The 13,904-nt window shown below is 50.1% G+C and overlaps 1 protein-coding gene across 2 annotated transcripts; it reads right to left on the bottom strand.

Annotated features, from left to right (window-relative positions):
- Positions 1 to 663: 663 nt before the first annotated feature.
- On the bottom strand, positions 664 to 13,343 carry SLAMF8 (SLAM family member 8). Of its 2 annotated transcripts, none has more exons than XM_036344588.1 (5): positions 13,201 to 13,343; positions 9,398 to 9,724; positions 6,008 to 6,304; positions 5,802 to 5,924; positions 664 to 3,905 (listed from the first exon to the last, which is right to left on the bottom strand). In XM_036344588.1, the coding sequence occupies exons 1-4, from the start codon at positions 13,289 to 13,291 to the stop codon at positions 5,803 to 5,805; spliced, it is 837 nt and encodes a 278-aa protein (XP_036200481.1). In that variant the 5' UTR covers positions 13,292 to 13,343; the 3' UTR covers positions 664 to 3,905; position 5,802. The 2 variants fall into 2 exon arrangements, with proteins under 2 accessions (XP_036200481.1, XP_036200480.1); XM_036344587.1 differs by having other exon boundaries at positions 5,826 to 5,924.
- Positions 13,344 to 13,904: the final 561 nt, after the last annotated feature.

Raw genomic sequence — 13,904 nt, 5'->3', positions numbered from 1 at the left:
ATATTTTATTGATTTTTTACAGAGAGGAAGAAAGAGGGATAGAGAGTTAGAAACATCAATCAACTGCCTCCTGCACACTTCCCACTGGGGATGTGCCTGCAACCAAGGTACATGCCCTTGACTGGAATCAAACCTGGGACCCCTCAGTCCACAGGCTGACGCTCTATCCATTGAACCAAACTGGTTAGGGCTATTGCATTTTCATTTTAAACAGAAAGGCAACCAATTGAATGGAAAAAATATTTACAAATAATATTTATGTCCAGGAGTTAATATCCAAAATATATAAAAAACTTATATAACTCAACAAAAAATAAACCCAAACAACTCAATTAAAAAAATGGGCAGAGAATCTGAATAGACATTTTTCCAAGGAAGACATACAGATGGCCAACGGGCATGTAAAAAGATGCTCAACATCACTAATTATTAGGAAAATGTAAATCAAAACCACAATAGGATACCACCTCACACCTGTTAGAATGGCTATTATCAATAGGACAAGAAATAACAAGTGTTGGCGAGGTTGTGGAGAAAAGGGAACCCTGTGCATTGTTGGTGGGATTGCAAATTGGTGCAGCCACTGTGGAAACAATTTGGAGGTTCCTAAAAAAATTTAAGAATATAACTATCATATGACTCAGCAATTTCACTTCTGGGTATTTGAAAAATATGAGAACACTAACTTGAAAAGATATATATAAACTCCTATGTTCATCGCAGCATTATTGACAATAGACAAGATATGGAAACAACCTGTGTCCATCGATAGACAAAAGCACAAAGAAGAGGTGGTGTGTCTATTCAATGGAATATTACTCAGCCATAAAAAATGATAAAAATTGCCATTTGCAATAACATGGATGGATCTTGTGGGTGTTATGCTAAGTAAAATAAGTTAGACAGAAAAGGACAAAAGCCATATGATGTCACTCATATGTGGAATACAACAAAAAAGTAAGAAACAAACAAACAAAACAAAACTCACTCTCTTGTTTTGACCCAGCTGCCTTGGCCTCCATTCTAGTTCTCATAAACACCAGCCATGCTCTCACTTCAGGGCCTTCCCATCGTCTGGTCTCTGGAATGCTCTTTTCCCAGACACTGCATGGCTCACTCTACTTCATTGGGTTTCTGTTCCAAGATCACCTCATCAGAAGGTGTTCTCTAATCGCCGTATCCAAAGATGGACCCCTTCTCCTCAACATAGCATACGCTAGTCTTTCACTCGGCTGATCTTTCTTAATAGAATCTACAAACACCTGGCATATACTTACTTGCTTATTTATTATCTAGAATATAAACTCTGTAAAGGAAGGGCATTGCTTTGTCCACTGCTGATTTCCTAGTGTCTTGAAGGGCATCCAGCACACACTTGACCCTCAATCAATACTTGTTCTTGTGTGACTTTTAAAGCATCAATCCACATGCCCATTAACACACATATTGTTCTCACAGAAGCACTTTGAGTTTTTCTCAAAGGAGGTTAATTAGTCCACTCGTTGACAAGTAAGTCATTGGGGATGGGAACATCAATTTATTTGAACAGAATTGATCTGTTCAAAAAGGTCCTGCTGCGCCGCCCTACAAACCACTGTCTAAGTGAGGTCACTAAGAGTTACCCTGTGAAGGGAGAACTGTGGGCCCCGCACCATCCGCAGCTGCTCTGATCTGAGATGGGACTCTGGGGATGAAGGAAAGTAAGGTGGGGCGTGGTGTGTGTGTGTGTGTGTGTGTGTGTGTGTGTGTGTGTGTGCACACGCGCGCACTCCCTTCATACAACTACCATGGCCCCTTGCTAGATCTTGGGCTTTCTCTTTCACATAATTTTAGGAACTGAGGCCGGCAACATAAGCTGCCAGGTTGGGTAGCCCTGTGCATGCTCAGGTGGCCTTGGGGGTGATGGGAGAGAAGTGGATACAGGGAAGGCATGAAGACTAGGTGAAGCCAGCTGACCAGCAGGGCACCTCTGAGCGGAGCTAACAGGCAGGGAAACTCCAGGACTAGTTACATGGAGGAGTGGCAAGATGAATCTGGAGGCCAGTTGCACTGACCAGGTGTCTCAGGTGAAGTGACTGCACAGGAATTGAGGTGAAGAGGGAAGATCCTTGGACCCGACTAACATCCTGGGTGGAATGATCGAAGCCATCCTGGAAAATATTTCAAAACCTACCCCTGTTTAATCAATGCCTCCTTCCTCTCTATTATCAAGAGTTTTTCCTGAGGCCTCAGGAAAAAAAAAGTCCAATTATATGTGGAAGGGAGTAACTGTGCACCTTATCATCTACTAATCCCAAAGTTTAGCTCATCAAGTATTTTTCCAGTGGCAATACCCCAGAGCTTTTCTAGACAGAATCACTCAGTGGCAGATAGTATTTTCCAAAGATGCCCACAATAATTGCTTTCATCCAACAAGCTTTTCTTTAAAAGTGACCTTGACCATCTTCCTTTTGAGTTGTGGGCCTTTTCCATCTCTCCTTGAACTTGGGTGGATCCTCTGCACTTGCATTTGAAAATTAGTGTGCCAGATGCCAGGATGCTTCAGCTCCCGTCCCCTTCAAAATTTTTCTTCTTCTTAGCTTTTCCTAGCTCTTTCCTCTCTCAGCCTCAGGTAGAGACACTTACCTCAAACTGAGCTGCTTTTCTTGAAGTTGTGCAAAAACTTTGGCTGGGGCAAATTTAATATCTTTTTTTTCTGGTCACTGAAGGCAAGAATCTCAAGTCCCACCTCCAGATCCTATAGGAGTCATGATAGTTAACAGAGAGGGTGAAGTCATCTACTAAAAAGTTGCTATCTACAAAAAGGTGTTACCTATAAAATGGCACCCATCCCAACCATGAGATATAAACCACCCTTTGATGGTCTATAACTGTAAATTACCTTTGAGGGTCATGAACTCAAATGACCTGAAAGCCTTTCAGGCCAGAAAGAGAAACCCTTGTCCTTCATCTCCCACCTTCACCTATTTCTAGACCTTTTCTTATGACAATGCCTTGGTCATCAGGATCTCAAACTGCAGGAGCTTGGGCTAGGGCTGGGACTGGGGCTGGAAGTAGGTGATTCAGAGAGTCACAGTTAGTTCAGAGGACTAATGTCTCTTAAAGCCTGGGACCCAGGCTGGAGGCAATCCGTTGCTGCAGGTCCGTCTGTCAGGGCTATCATAACAAAGTACCACTGACTGGATGACTTAAACAGCAGACACTTATTTTCTCACAGTTCTGGAGACCGAAAGTCCAAGATCACTGTATCAGTTGGGTTGGTGTCTACTGAGGCCTCACTCTTTGGCTTCAATCTCTCTGTGTCCTCCCATGGCTGTTTCTCCCTGTGTGTGCATTTCTGGTGTCGCTCCTCTTCTTATAAGGACCCCAGGCATATTACTAGTAAATTAGGGCCCTATTCCAATGACTTCATTTAACCTTAACTATATCTTTAAAGGCCCTATTTCCAAATAGTCATATTTTGAGAAATTGGGCTTAGGACTTCAACAAATGCAATGGTGGGAAGTGAATGACCTGCACAGTCACTGTCCCTGTGGGTCCTGGAGAATGTCCAGTGTCCTTTAGGGAATATCTTCTTAGGCCCATCTTGCCCAGACCAAAGCCAGGGCATGCAATACGGCCAGAGGGAAGGGAGAGAGTGTGGAAGGTTGTGTCAATGTTTCCTGTCCTCCCAATGTGACAGCTGCCCAGGCTGCCCCTGGAGAGTGCAACGGTGTCTCACAGGAGCTACGAGAACCATGGTAGTTTCCAGGCACCAACTAGGTCCTGGACCATCATGTGCCTGGGCAGTGGGGTTCCTCATGATCCCACATCAGTTTATCTCCTCCCTCAGGGCAGATCCTACACAAGGGGGTTCTCTGTCTGTAGAGTGACTTCATCAGCACAGACTTCCTTCTTCTTTCTCCCTGCAAGGAGATAAGATAGAAGGTTACCCCTCCAATGTTTAGAATCTTAGTAACCTTGACCCAGCCCAAGGTCATCTCAGGCAAAAAAACCCCACACCCACAACCCTCCCCCCGCCCCCCATTTTATCAAGACCATGGAAAAGGAGATGCTTCAAAGACAAGTAGTTCTTCCTACTGTCTAGCCTCCCTCGGCAGCTATGCCATGCATTTAGCTATAAAGAGTATAGAAAGTTAGAGCTGGGATGGACCCAATTAAATGGCCAGAAGCCACATGGCAGAGCCAGAGCCAGCTCTCGACTCCCTGTGAGGAGCCTTTCTGTCCTTCTCAGTGGCCAAAGCCACTCTTTTCTGAGCCTTGACAACGTTAAGCTGAGTGAGAGAAGGTTGATTAGGGAGGGATGGCCAAGGGGTTTGGGGGTTCTTTTTGGGGTAATGAAAATGTTCTAAAATTGATTGTGGTGATGGATACACAACTCTGTGAATACAATAAAAGCCACTGAATTGTATGCACTTTATTTTTTAAAAATATATTTCTTTATTGATTTCAAAGAGGAAGGGAGAAGGAGAGAGAGATAGAAACATCAATGATGAGAGAGAATCATTGATCGGCTGCCTCCTGCACACCCCCTACTGGGGATCGAGCCCACAACCCAGGCATGTGCCCTTGGCCGGAATCGAACCCGGGACCCATCGGTCTGCAGGCCGACGCTCTATCCACTGAGCCAAGCCGGCCAGGGCTGTATGCAGTTTAAATGGGTGAATTGTATGGCATGTGAATTATATTTCAATAAAGCTGTTAAAACAAAAAGCTGCTCTTTCCAGGCTTCTACATAAATCCCGGGGACCGCCTGGGACAGACAGGGCCCCTGGATGGAGTGTGACCTCAGCTGCTTTCCCCCCATCCCCAGGGAATGAACATACAAGAGCCAGTCCTCTGCTCCATTTCTATGTTGAGCGACTCAGGTCTCATGCCTCCTTCTCCTTGCTGACCCGCTCTCTCCATCTTGGGCCAGCAAGCCACACAGCCTGCGATGCACAAAACCAGGAAGCCCAGGCCACTGGAGGTGCTCCTTTCAGGGGCAGGGCATTCGGGGCAAAGGCAGGGCTGATGGGTGTAGAGCTCAGAACCTGGCTGACCACTGAGTTTCCCCTTTCTTCTCCTTGACAAAGAGGCATGATCAGCTCCCAGGCAGAGAGAACTTTGCTCAGAGAATATTTTCTAGGCAACAAGGGGTTGGGATTCGACTAAACTTTTACTCAACAAACTTTATTGATACAGCTATGTAACAGAAACTATTGCTAGATGCCCAGTGGTGACCCAGCATTTGCCTTTAAAGGGTTAAGAATTTAGTGGGAGAGTAAGTGCAATCAGTTCTGTGAGTGGGGTAAGTGATGGGCGTTAAAGGCAGAACATTAGCCAGCCAGTGTGGCTCAATGTTGAGCATCGACCTATGAACCAGAAGGTCACAGTTCAATTCCCAGTCAGGGCATGTGCCCAGGTTGTGGGATTAATCCCTGTTGTGGGGCGTGCAGGGGCAGCCAATCAATGATTCTCTCTCATCATTGATGTTTCTATCTCTCTCTCCTCCCCCTCTTTGACATAGATAAAATATAGATCTTATAGGAGATAATCCAATGAAGGAGTTGAGTGGGAAATCATGGAAAGTGTGTTCCAGACAGGGAAAATGGAATGTGCAAAGGCCTGAAGATGTATGTAAGAGAATAGCTCACTTGAAGAGCTACAAAAGAACTTCAATTCTTATTGGAGGCCAGAATGCAAGATGGAAGAGGGCCAAGATAAGAGGTGGGAGAGGTATAGAGGGAAGACAATCTGAAGACAAATAGGAAGAGGTCCAAATCTGCCCATCTTTCCAGTAGATTTAGCTCCCCACCCACCTCAGGCACGTGCAGAACTCCCACCTGAGCAGGGGCCCCAGTACCAGGCAGAGAGACCGGCCAGGATCAGAAGCAGCAAGACCGGCACCACCACCAGCAGCACATCCTTGTAGGAGGCCTTCCCTGGGGCAGGACATGGAGGGGGCAGGGTCAGAAGTGGACTTGATGCTTCACTACCCCACATTGACCCTTGGCCCGTGGCATACCTGCCTCATGATGGCAGCTCTCCCAGGGGGTGACTATAGTCGAATTCCAGCTGACGGGGTTGGAGACAATGCAGGAAAAGGCCATGCCCTTGTCTTCTGGTCCCAGCGAAACCCTCAACACCTGTCCATCTGTGAAGAGGCCATGTGCCTTGATACCAAAGTCCATGGTCCCCTCCTGTCGCCAGCCATAGGTTATGTCACTGATGTTGGGGACCCAACAGGACAGGAAAGCCTGGCAGGTCTTGGGGGGCTGAGATACAGCAATGAACACTTGTACCGTAGGCCTGGGTACTGCATCTGGGCAAAAATAGTAGAGCAGGTCTGGGTTACTGGGGTGCTGGGCAGGGCCCTCGCCCTGGCTCTGGGATCCACGCTGGGGTAGATAATGCCTCTGACTAGTCCACTCTTGTTCCAAAACCTTGTCTGGCTTCCTGTTGACCACAGGACCAAAGCTGAATTCCTAAGTGTGGGATTCCAAATCCTCCATAAAATGGTTGATGTCCATCTCTCCAGCTATCCCTCCTGCCGGTCCTCCCTAATTTCCAGTTCTCTCAAACATGTCATGCTCTTCCATGCTTCAAATGTCTCAGCAGTGCACACATACCTTTATCTTCTCGGCCCCCTAGAAAACAGTGGGCCCAGCTTGGACACACTGCCTGCTGCCCTGACTGCAAAGCCTTCCCTGACACTCCAGGCGTGGTGCTGAGCTTTCCAAGCCCTCTGTCTGTCTCTTGTCATAGCACTTCCCCCATGATATATCAACCAGAGAGATGGTGAGCATTTATCACATCAGGCAAAAAACAAAACAACAACCAAAACAGCAGCAGCAGCAGCCCATCATACACATGCCTGGACTTTTGGAGATTAGAGTTTGGTGAGGCAGACAAATGCTGACAAGAAATGATTAAGAAAATAATTACAATGGTGCAAATAGGGCTATGAAGGGGCTCTGTCTTGTAATCTTCATAACCCTCTCTCTCTAGGTGCTCAGCTGCCTGGGCCATTCAACAAACTGGTGTCCTGCTCCCCTTTCCTCCGCAGGTTGATGAGTCAGTCCCGGGTCTCCCTGGCAAGGGCGGCCAGCGGGAGAGCCCGCTGGTGACAATGTGGGCTCAGTGTCAGACAGCATTCCAAAGCCAAGCGAGTAAAACCTCATGGATGCCAGCTCAGTGTGTTGGGATTTGGAATATGAAAAAAGAAAAAAAAAATGCTGGGCACACTAATAATATAAACAAAGTTTACAGGGGAGATATGTATACTCCTCAGGAGGACAAGCTGCTTCCAAACACGATGAGCATATTGACATGTCTGGTAACTGATCTGCTAATTCAAATCCTTCTTTATCTATTGTCAGAGCAGAGCGCCTAAGGACGGCTGTTTGGCAGTTTTGTGCAATTAGTTCTAATCAAGCTATGCATTTGGAAGCAATAAAACAGCAATTTCCTCACAATTTGTAATTCGGATGCTGAGAACAAGGCCTTCTGGAGCCTCGCGGTGTGGGTGCTGCATATGTTCTCACACTCAGTGTCCTCATCTCCCATGGGCGGCAGCTGAGACTCAACAAGGGAGAAGCCCCAGGGCTGCCTGTACGGTTGTGTAGGTTACTCACTGCACAAGGGCCTTGGCCAGGGGGCAACAGGGGAAGGTGGGGGTGCTGAAACCCAGCCAGCACGCTGTTTGCCAAACTGGACTCCTGGTTCAAGGCCGCATGCATCCAGAGGGACACCCGTCTAAGTGCTTATCAGCACCCTGAGTGGCAGCCAGTTAGCTGTCTCAGGGAGGGGGCGGGGTGTTTCTCTCCTCCCAATTTGCTACTGCCTTTCTCTCCCTCACTGTTTCCCTCTTCCTAGCTGTCACCCCTACTCTCCATTCCTGAATTTGAACCTTGTCCTCCCCTCTACGCTACCAAATTTCCAAGGTTTTACTAAAATTGTGCTTTGGGGTCATTCACATATCATTTTCAAGCCACTAGGTATCTAAATGAGAGCTGGAAGGCCATTGTTTTTTCTTGACCAGAAGAAAAGGTGGTAGAGGTGGAGGTGATGGTGGAGGGGTGGAGGTAGAGGTAGAAATAGTAATAGTGGTAGAAGTAATGGTGGAGGTAGAGGTGGTAGTGGTGGTGGCTGTGAAGGTGATGGGGGTAATGGAGATAGAGGTGGAGATGATAGTGGAGTGGTGAAGTTGGATAGTTATAGTGATAGAAATGATGGTGGAGGTGAAGGTGGTGGTAATGGTAGGGTGATGAAGGAGGAAGGTAGAGATAGTGATGGTGGAGGTACATGTGGAGGTAGTGATAGTGGTAGAAGTGATGGTGGAGGTGGAGATGGTAGTGGGGGTGGAGATGGAGGTGGTGATAGAGTGATAAAGGAGGAAGGCAGTGAAGGTGGAGGTGGTGCTGGTGGAGGTACATGTGAAGGTAGTGTTAGTGGTAGAAGTGATGGTGGAGGTAGAGGCGGTGATAGTGGTAGGTGATGAAGGAGGAAGGTGGTGATGGTGGATGTGAGGATGGAGGAAGAAGATGTGGAGGTAGTGATAGTGGTAGAGGTTATGGTAGAGGTGGTTGTGATGGAGGTGAAGGTGAAGTTGCTGGAAAGAAAGCCCCTTTCTGTCCCCAGTGAATTCAGACACCTGAGCTGAGGTGCTGAACGAGGCTGCATGAATGACCCTGCAAACCCACGCGGAGCAGAGGTCTGCCTGCTGAGCCAGGCTAACCTACAGAATTGTGAGAAATAAAATAGCTGTCTTTAGCCAATAAGGTTGGAGATGGTACGTTTTGCAACTACGAATGACTGAAAGAACCCATGAATATTATATATAGTTAAGATCTCTAAATATATTTGAAATAACTCTTAAAATATAAAATAAAAATTCTGTACTTTTAACTATAGTTGAATTATAAATTTTAATAAAAACATAGTGCCATAGTTTAATTGGCAATATTTTCCCTTTTAGTGGCACAGAAAATAATGGCATGTCTTAATCTGATACCTTTGGACTGGTGAGGCACAGGTCAACTTCTGTTCCAGATGCTTTCCCAGCCCCACTGCACTTCACTGCCATGAGCATCTATGTGGTAGCATCACCGATGCCCACTTTACTAATGAGATGGCGAATGTCGGAGCTCAGCCTTGTGTCCAAGACCACTGAGTCCGGAAAATGCCACCCTGGGGCTCAGACTAGGACTGTAGAGCTGGGCTGCTCCCGATCAAGCTCCCCTGGGGGAACCTGAGGAGCGTTCTCAGATGCGGCTGCAGGAGACTCTCTGAATCAGCCACGAAGTCAGAGGCCCAAGGTTTCTGGAACCCAGTTCTCCAGCTCCCAGGACTCAAGGTGCCCTTCCAGGACTGTGTGAGGGAAGGTGGGCAGAGAGCCAGTGCCAGGCACACTCACCATACACCTTGAGCTGCAGGGTCTGGGTCCAGGCCCGGCCTTCAGTGTCCACGAGCAACACGGAGAAGTTGCCGCTGTCCCCAGGCTCCAGCGGCCCGAGCTCCAGGCTCAGGTTGTGGTGCAGCCGGGTGCGGCCCAGGAAGCGGGAGTGGTACAGGGTCTCCAGGGAGCCCCGGAAAGACGTGGCCAGGAGCTCCTCCGAAGGCCAGAGAGACAGCCAGATGGCCTCTCGGACTTGGAAGCCAGGGTGGCACTCTGCCGCCAGCAGCACCGAGCCCCCCACCTGGCCCTGCACGTGGGCACCAGTAGCCGCGACAGGAAGCGGTGCTGCAAGAACAGAGCCATGTCACTCTGCCTGCCCGAGGCTCCCCAATCTCTCCTGCAAGCAGCACGGAGCAAATTGGGGTTCCTCTCCCCCCACTCCCTTCACCCACGTTGAGAATGCACTGTCCCAGGGATTGGGAACAAAATTTAAAAGAATTCATACCTGTGCTCATGGAGCTCAGAGAGGAAGCCAAGCAATTAACATATAGTAAAATATAGCAATTAAAATATAGCAAGCCAAGTGCCATCATGGGAAAAGGGGGGGACTCTGGAAGAACACGGGTAGCGTGAGGGTGTAACCTCACCTGGTCTGGAGAGTTCAGGTAAACTGAGGCCAAAGGAGAAGCGGAATTTGCCAGGCCAAGCAGAGGGCTGGCTGGCACGGGGATGGGAAGCGTTACAGGCCGAGGGGACAGCGTGTCCGAAGGCCTGGGCGAGAGAGCATGTGCACAGGGAACTGAAAGTAGGTCTCTGCCGGGGGAGTCAGAATGGTGCTGCAGAGTTGCGACGTAGAAACGCAGGGAATTTACAGAGAGAACCAGATTGTGCAGGGCCCTGAGAGTGACACTGGCACCTGGGCTTTGTCCTCCAAGCAAAGAGGGCCCTAGAAGAGGTTTTAGGTAAGAGAGGGACAGGATTAGAGGCCTGTGAGAGAGATCACTCCTGGAGCGGGCAGAGGAGGCCTGTAGGTGGGACAAACTCGAGGCTGCTTGTGTTAACCCAGGGGTGGGGACCTTCCGGTCCTCGGGCCGTATAAGGACCGCAAAATCGTTGGGTCTGGCCCTGCCAAGGCCTGAGGGGTGAGTTCACTAAATGTCTGGCCCAATATGGCCGGCTAATGTTTACGTTGATTATTTCGTATGGCCCTCGGATGATGCTATAAAGATCCAAATGGCCCTCAACCGAAAAAGGTTCCCCACCCCTGTTTAATCCAAAGGTGAGTGATGGAAGTTTGTATTGAGGGGGAGCAACAGAGGGGAGTAGAGGTGACAGGAACTGAGAGAGATAAGAAGTGTAATCAGCCAAAACCGGTTTGGCTCAGTGGATGGAGCGTCGGCCTGTGGACTGAAAGGTCCCAGGTTTGATTCCGGTCAAGGGCATGTACCTGGGTTGCGGGCACATCCCCAGTAGGAGATGTGCAGGAGGCGGCTCATCGATGTTTCTAACTATCTCTCTCCCTTCCTCTCTGTAAAAAATCAATTAAAAAATATATTTTTTAAAAAAAGTGTCATCAGTGGACCTGGTAGTAGATTGGGTCTGAGAAGCGAAGGAGCAAGGAGTCAAGGATGGCTCCCAGGTCCTTGGAACCCACAAGGTGCCAGTTCTCTGTGACCCAGGACAGGGGGAGAAGCAGAAGGGGGAGAGGCGGCAGGGGGCTGAGTGTTGCTGGGAACGTGTGGAGTTTGAGGCCTGTGGGTGATGCCTCTGCTTCAAGTGCGCCCTGCCCCCTTCACAGGCTAATGTCTGCTCATCCTTGAAGCGTCAGGGTTCCCTAATCTCCCCCGTCCATCCCTGCAGGCTACACACTCATCCTCCATGTTCCCTCAGCAGCCTGGGATCCTTGCCATGAATTGGCCTTGTTTCTGTTGTTATCGCGTGGTTATGAGTCAGTGTCTCCCGCTGGCCTGTGAGTTCCTCTCTCCATCTTTGCACTCCCAGTTCCCACTCTGTTCAGGAGGAGGATGTAGAAACTCAGCAAGTTTTACAGAACGAATGGCAGGATTTGCTGATTTACCTAGTGCCTGGCACAGTGGTGGCTGCAGGGGTGCAGGGCAGAACGAGAGGAGATGCGGGACTGACCCAGGCGCTGGGAGTTCGGTTAAGGAGACGTGCTCTGAATGGTCACTCAGCCAGCCACTGGTAACTCTAGCCAGCCGTGGGCAAACTACGGCCCGCGGCCCGGCCCGTTCGGCTGTTCTATCCGGCCCGTGGAGCCAAAAGAGCAGAGGGTTCTCTTGCTCTCCCCTCCGCTCCTTCACCAGCAGCAGCGTTAACATGTATTAGTTCACACAAACACTCCATTCATGCTTTTGTTCCGGCCCTCCGGTCCAGTTTAAGAACCCATTGTGGCCCTCGAGTCAAAAAGTTTGCCCACCCCTGGCCTAGCCCCTCATACGCCTCCCTGCACTCCCTGGTGCCAACCATCTCCAGTTTGATTGGCGATGACTTCAGGGGAATGCAGAGCGGAGACAGGACGTAGAGGAGAAATAACACTGGATGGCCGTCAGGACTCCTGGGTCCTAGCCAGCCCCGCTCTGCCCAGAATGAGCCGTGTGACCTTCAGCAATTACGCTCCTTTCTGGGCTCACACCGTCCCCTCCATAAAGCAAGGGGTGCACCCATCAGTTGCACTCACTTCGTTTACCACCAAGAGGCTTTTGGCGAAATTATTTTTGCCTCCCAAGGCCAAGGATTTGAAAGATTTTTGAACCAAACAGATTTCTTTTTTGTGAGGCATTTCCTTCACATGTCTAGAAATGTTGAAATCTGCAGAGATTGGAGCCCTCAAGCTTGGAGACTCTGGAGGGACACTGGACAGAGTCATCTCCAAGTCACTGTGAGTCTGAGGTGGACAAAGGTGTCTGTCTTGGCTACACCCCCGGACTCCCATGCCCTGGCCTTGCGGTGCTGAGCCGCGTCATACTGAGCACTTCTCACCCAAGGGAGGGAAGTCGGGCACCAGGCAGACTGCAGGGATTGCCTGGGGCTGAAGAGACCAACAGGCAGGCATGCCATCACCGGATCATCCGCCCCCCAGGCCCACATGTGCTGCATTAACTTGCTCTCGCCTCTCATCCCTACTCAGTACCCCTTACGCAGACCTCCTGACGGGCCCTGGCTTCCCACAGGCTGTTGGAAATACATCCTCAGATTGAAAGATCCCTGCTCTGCCCTGCCCTCCCTGTGCTCCTCAGACACACAGTATTTAGAATCCTCACGTGTTAGCACTGCCAGACCCACACCATTCTCACAGCCAGCTCTTTCCAAACCACTGGTGCCACCAGCCTCAGTCTTAACAGCCTCTCCAAACTAAACCGACTTCTCCCAGGGCTGCTGCCTCCTTCCGCCCAGGACCCTGCATCTCTTTGCCTGGCCTAGTTTTAAAAGTTGCCCCAAACCCCTGGCTGGTGTAGCTCAGTGGATAGAGCGTCGGCCTGGGGACTGAAGGGTCCTGGGTTCGATTCCCGGTCAAGGGCACATGCCTGGGTTGCAGGCTCAACCCCTAGTAGGGGTCGTTCAGAAGGCAGCCAGTCCATGATTCTCTCTCATCATGGATGTTTCTCTCTTCCTCTCTGAAATCAATAAAAATATATTAAAAAAAAAAAAGTTGCCCCAAAGCTTGCATCAGTATTGCCGACCCCCTCCCAGTGCCTGGTTTCTTACTTGGGATTGGGGGACCCTGTGCAGACATCTGGCGAGGGGCGGCCGGCCGGAGGGGGCAGCTCTTTGAGGACAGGCCACTCACCTGCCCCACTTACCTGCCCAGAGAAGGGGCATCCACAGGGACCACACAGCCACCCTTCTCCGGAGAGCCAGGAGCGCTCCCCAGACCACCAGCATCCAGGACATCCTCTGCCTGCGGGGAAGGCTTGAATGGGGACAGGCCGCGTGGCTGCATCGAAGGAGCTGTGACCCTTCTGGAAAGTCCCATATGCAGAAGGAGGAATCTCCACTCAAAACAAGAGGCCCCGGAACTGAGAACATCCCGAGGAAAGTGGAAGTTGGCTGCAGGCCTGGCTGGGCTCTTCCAGGAGCCGATTCTTGTAAGTCAGTCCCTTTCCCGCGCCTTTGGCTGGATATGCAGTCGCAGGCCACAGGCCCCCACACAAGCCCACATCCTGTCCTCCCACTCTCTGGGGGGGCCTAAGAGGGCAACAGGGAAAGCGACGGACCCGGGGAGGAATCCCTTAGGGCTGAAGTGGGTAAGAATGAGGAGAGGGTTGGGGCCAGATTCCAGGGGCCTGGAATACTGGGGTTAGTATCAGACTTTGGTTCTGGAGACCAGCGGTTTTCCCCCTGTGGCATATGAGGCTTCTGAGGGAGTCCGGGTAGCAGGGCAGGGAGGGGCTCTCCACTCCGAGTGGTTCTGGAGCTGGTGGCCACGGGGAGGCTCTGAGCAGCTCCTCGTGGAGGGAGGGGCTGGGGCCCCTCAGGGGGCGTTAACTGGCTGAGGGAGGCCGGC

This window comes from Myotis myotis, unplaced genomic scaffold (genome assembly GCF_014108235.1).
Source record: "Myotis myotis isolate mMyoMyo1 unplaced genomic scaffold, mMyoMyo1.p scaffold_m19_p_18, whole genome shotgun sequence".
NCBI lineage: Eukaryota > Metazoa > Chordata > Mammalia > Chiroptera > Vespertilionidae > Myotis > Myotis myotis.
The sequence above is the reverse complement of the archived record's forward strand: the minus strand, read 5'-3'. Positions and strand labels throughout refer to the sequence as shown.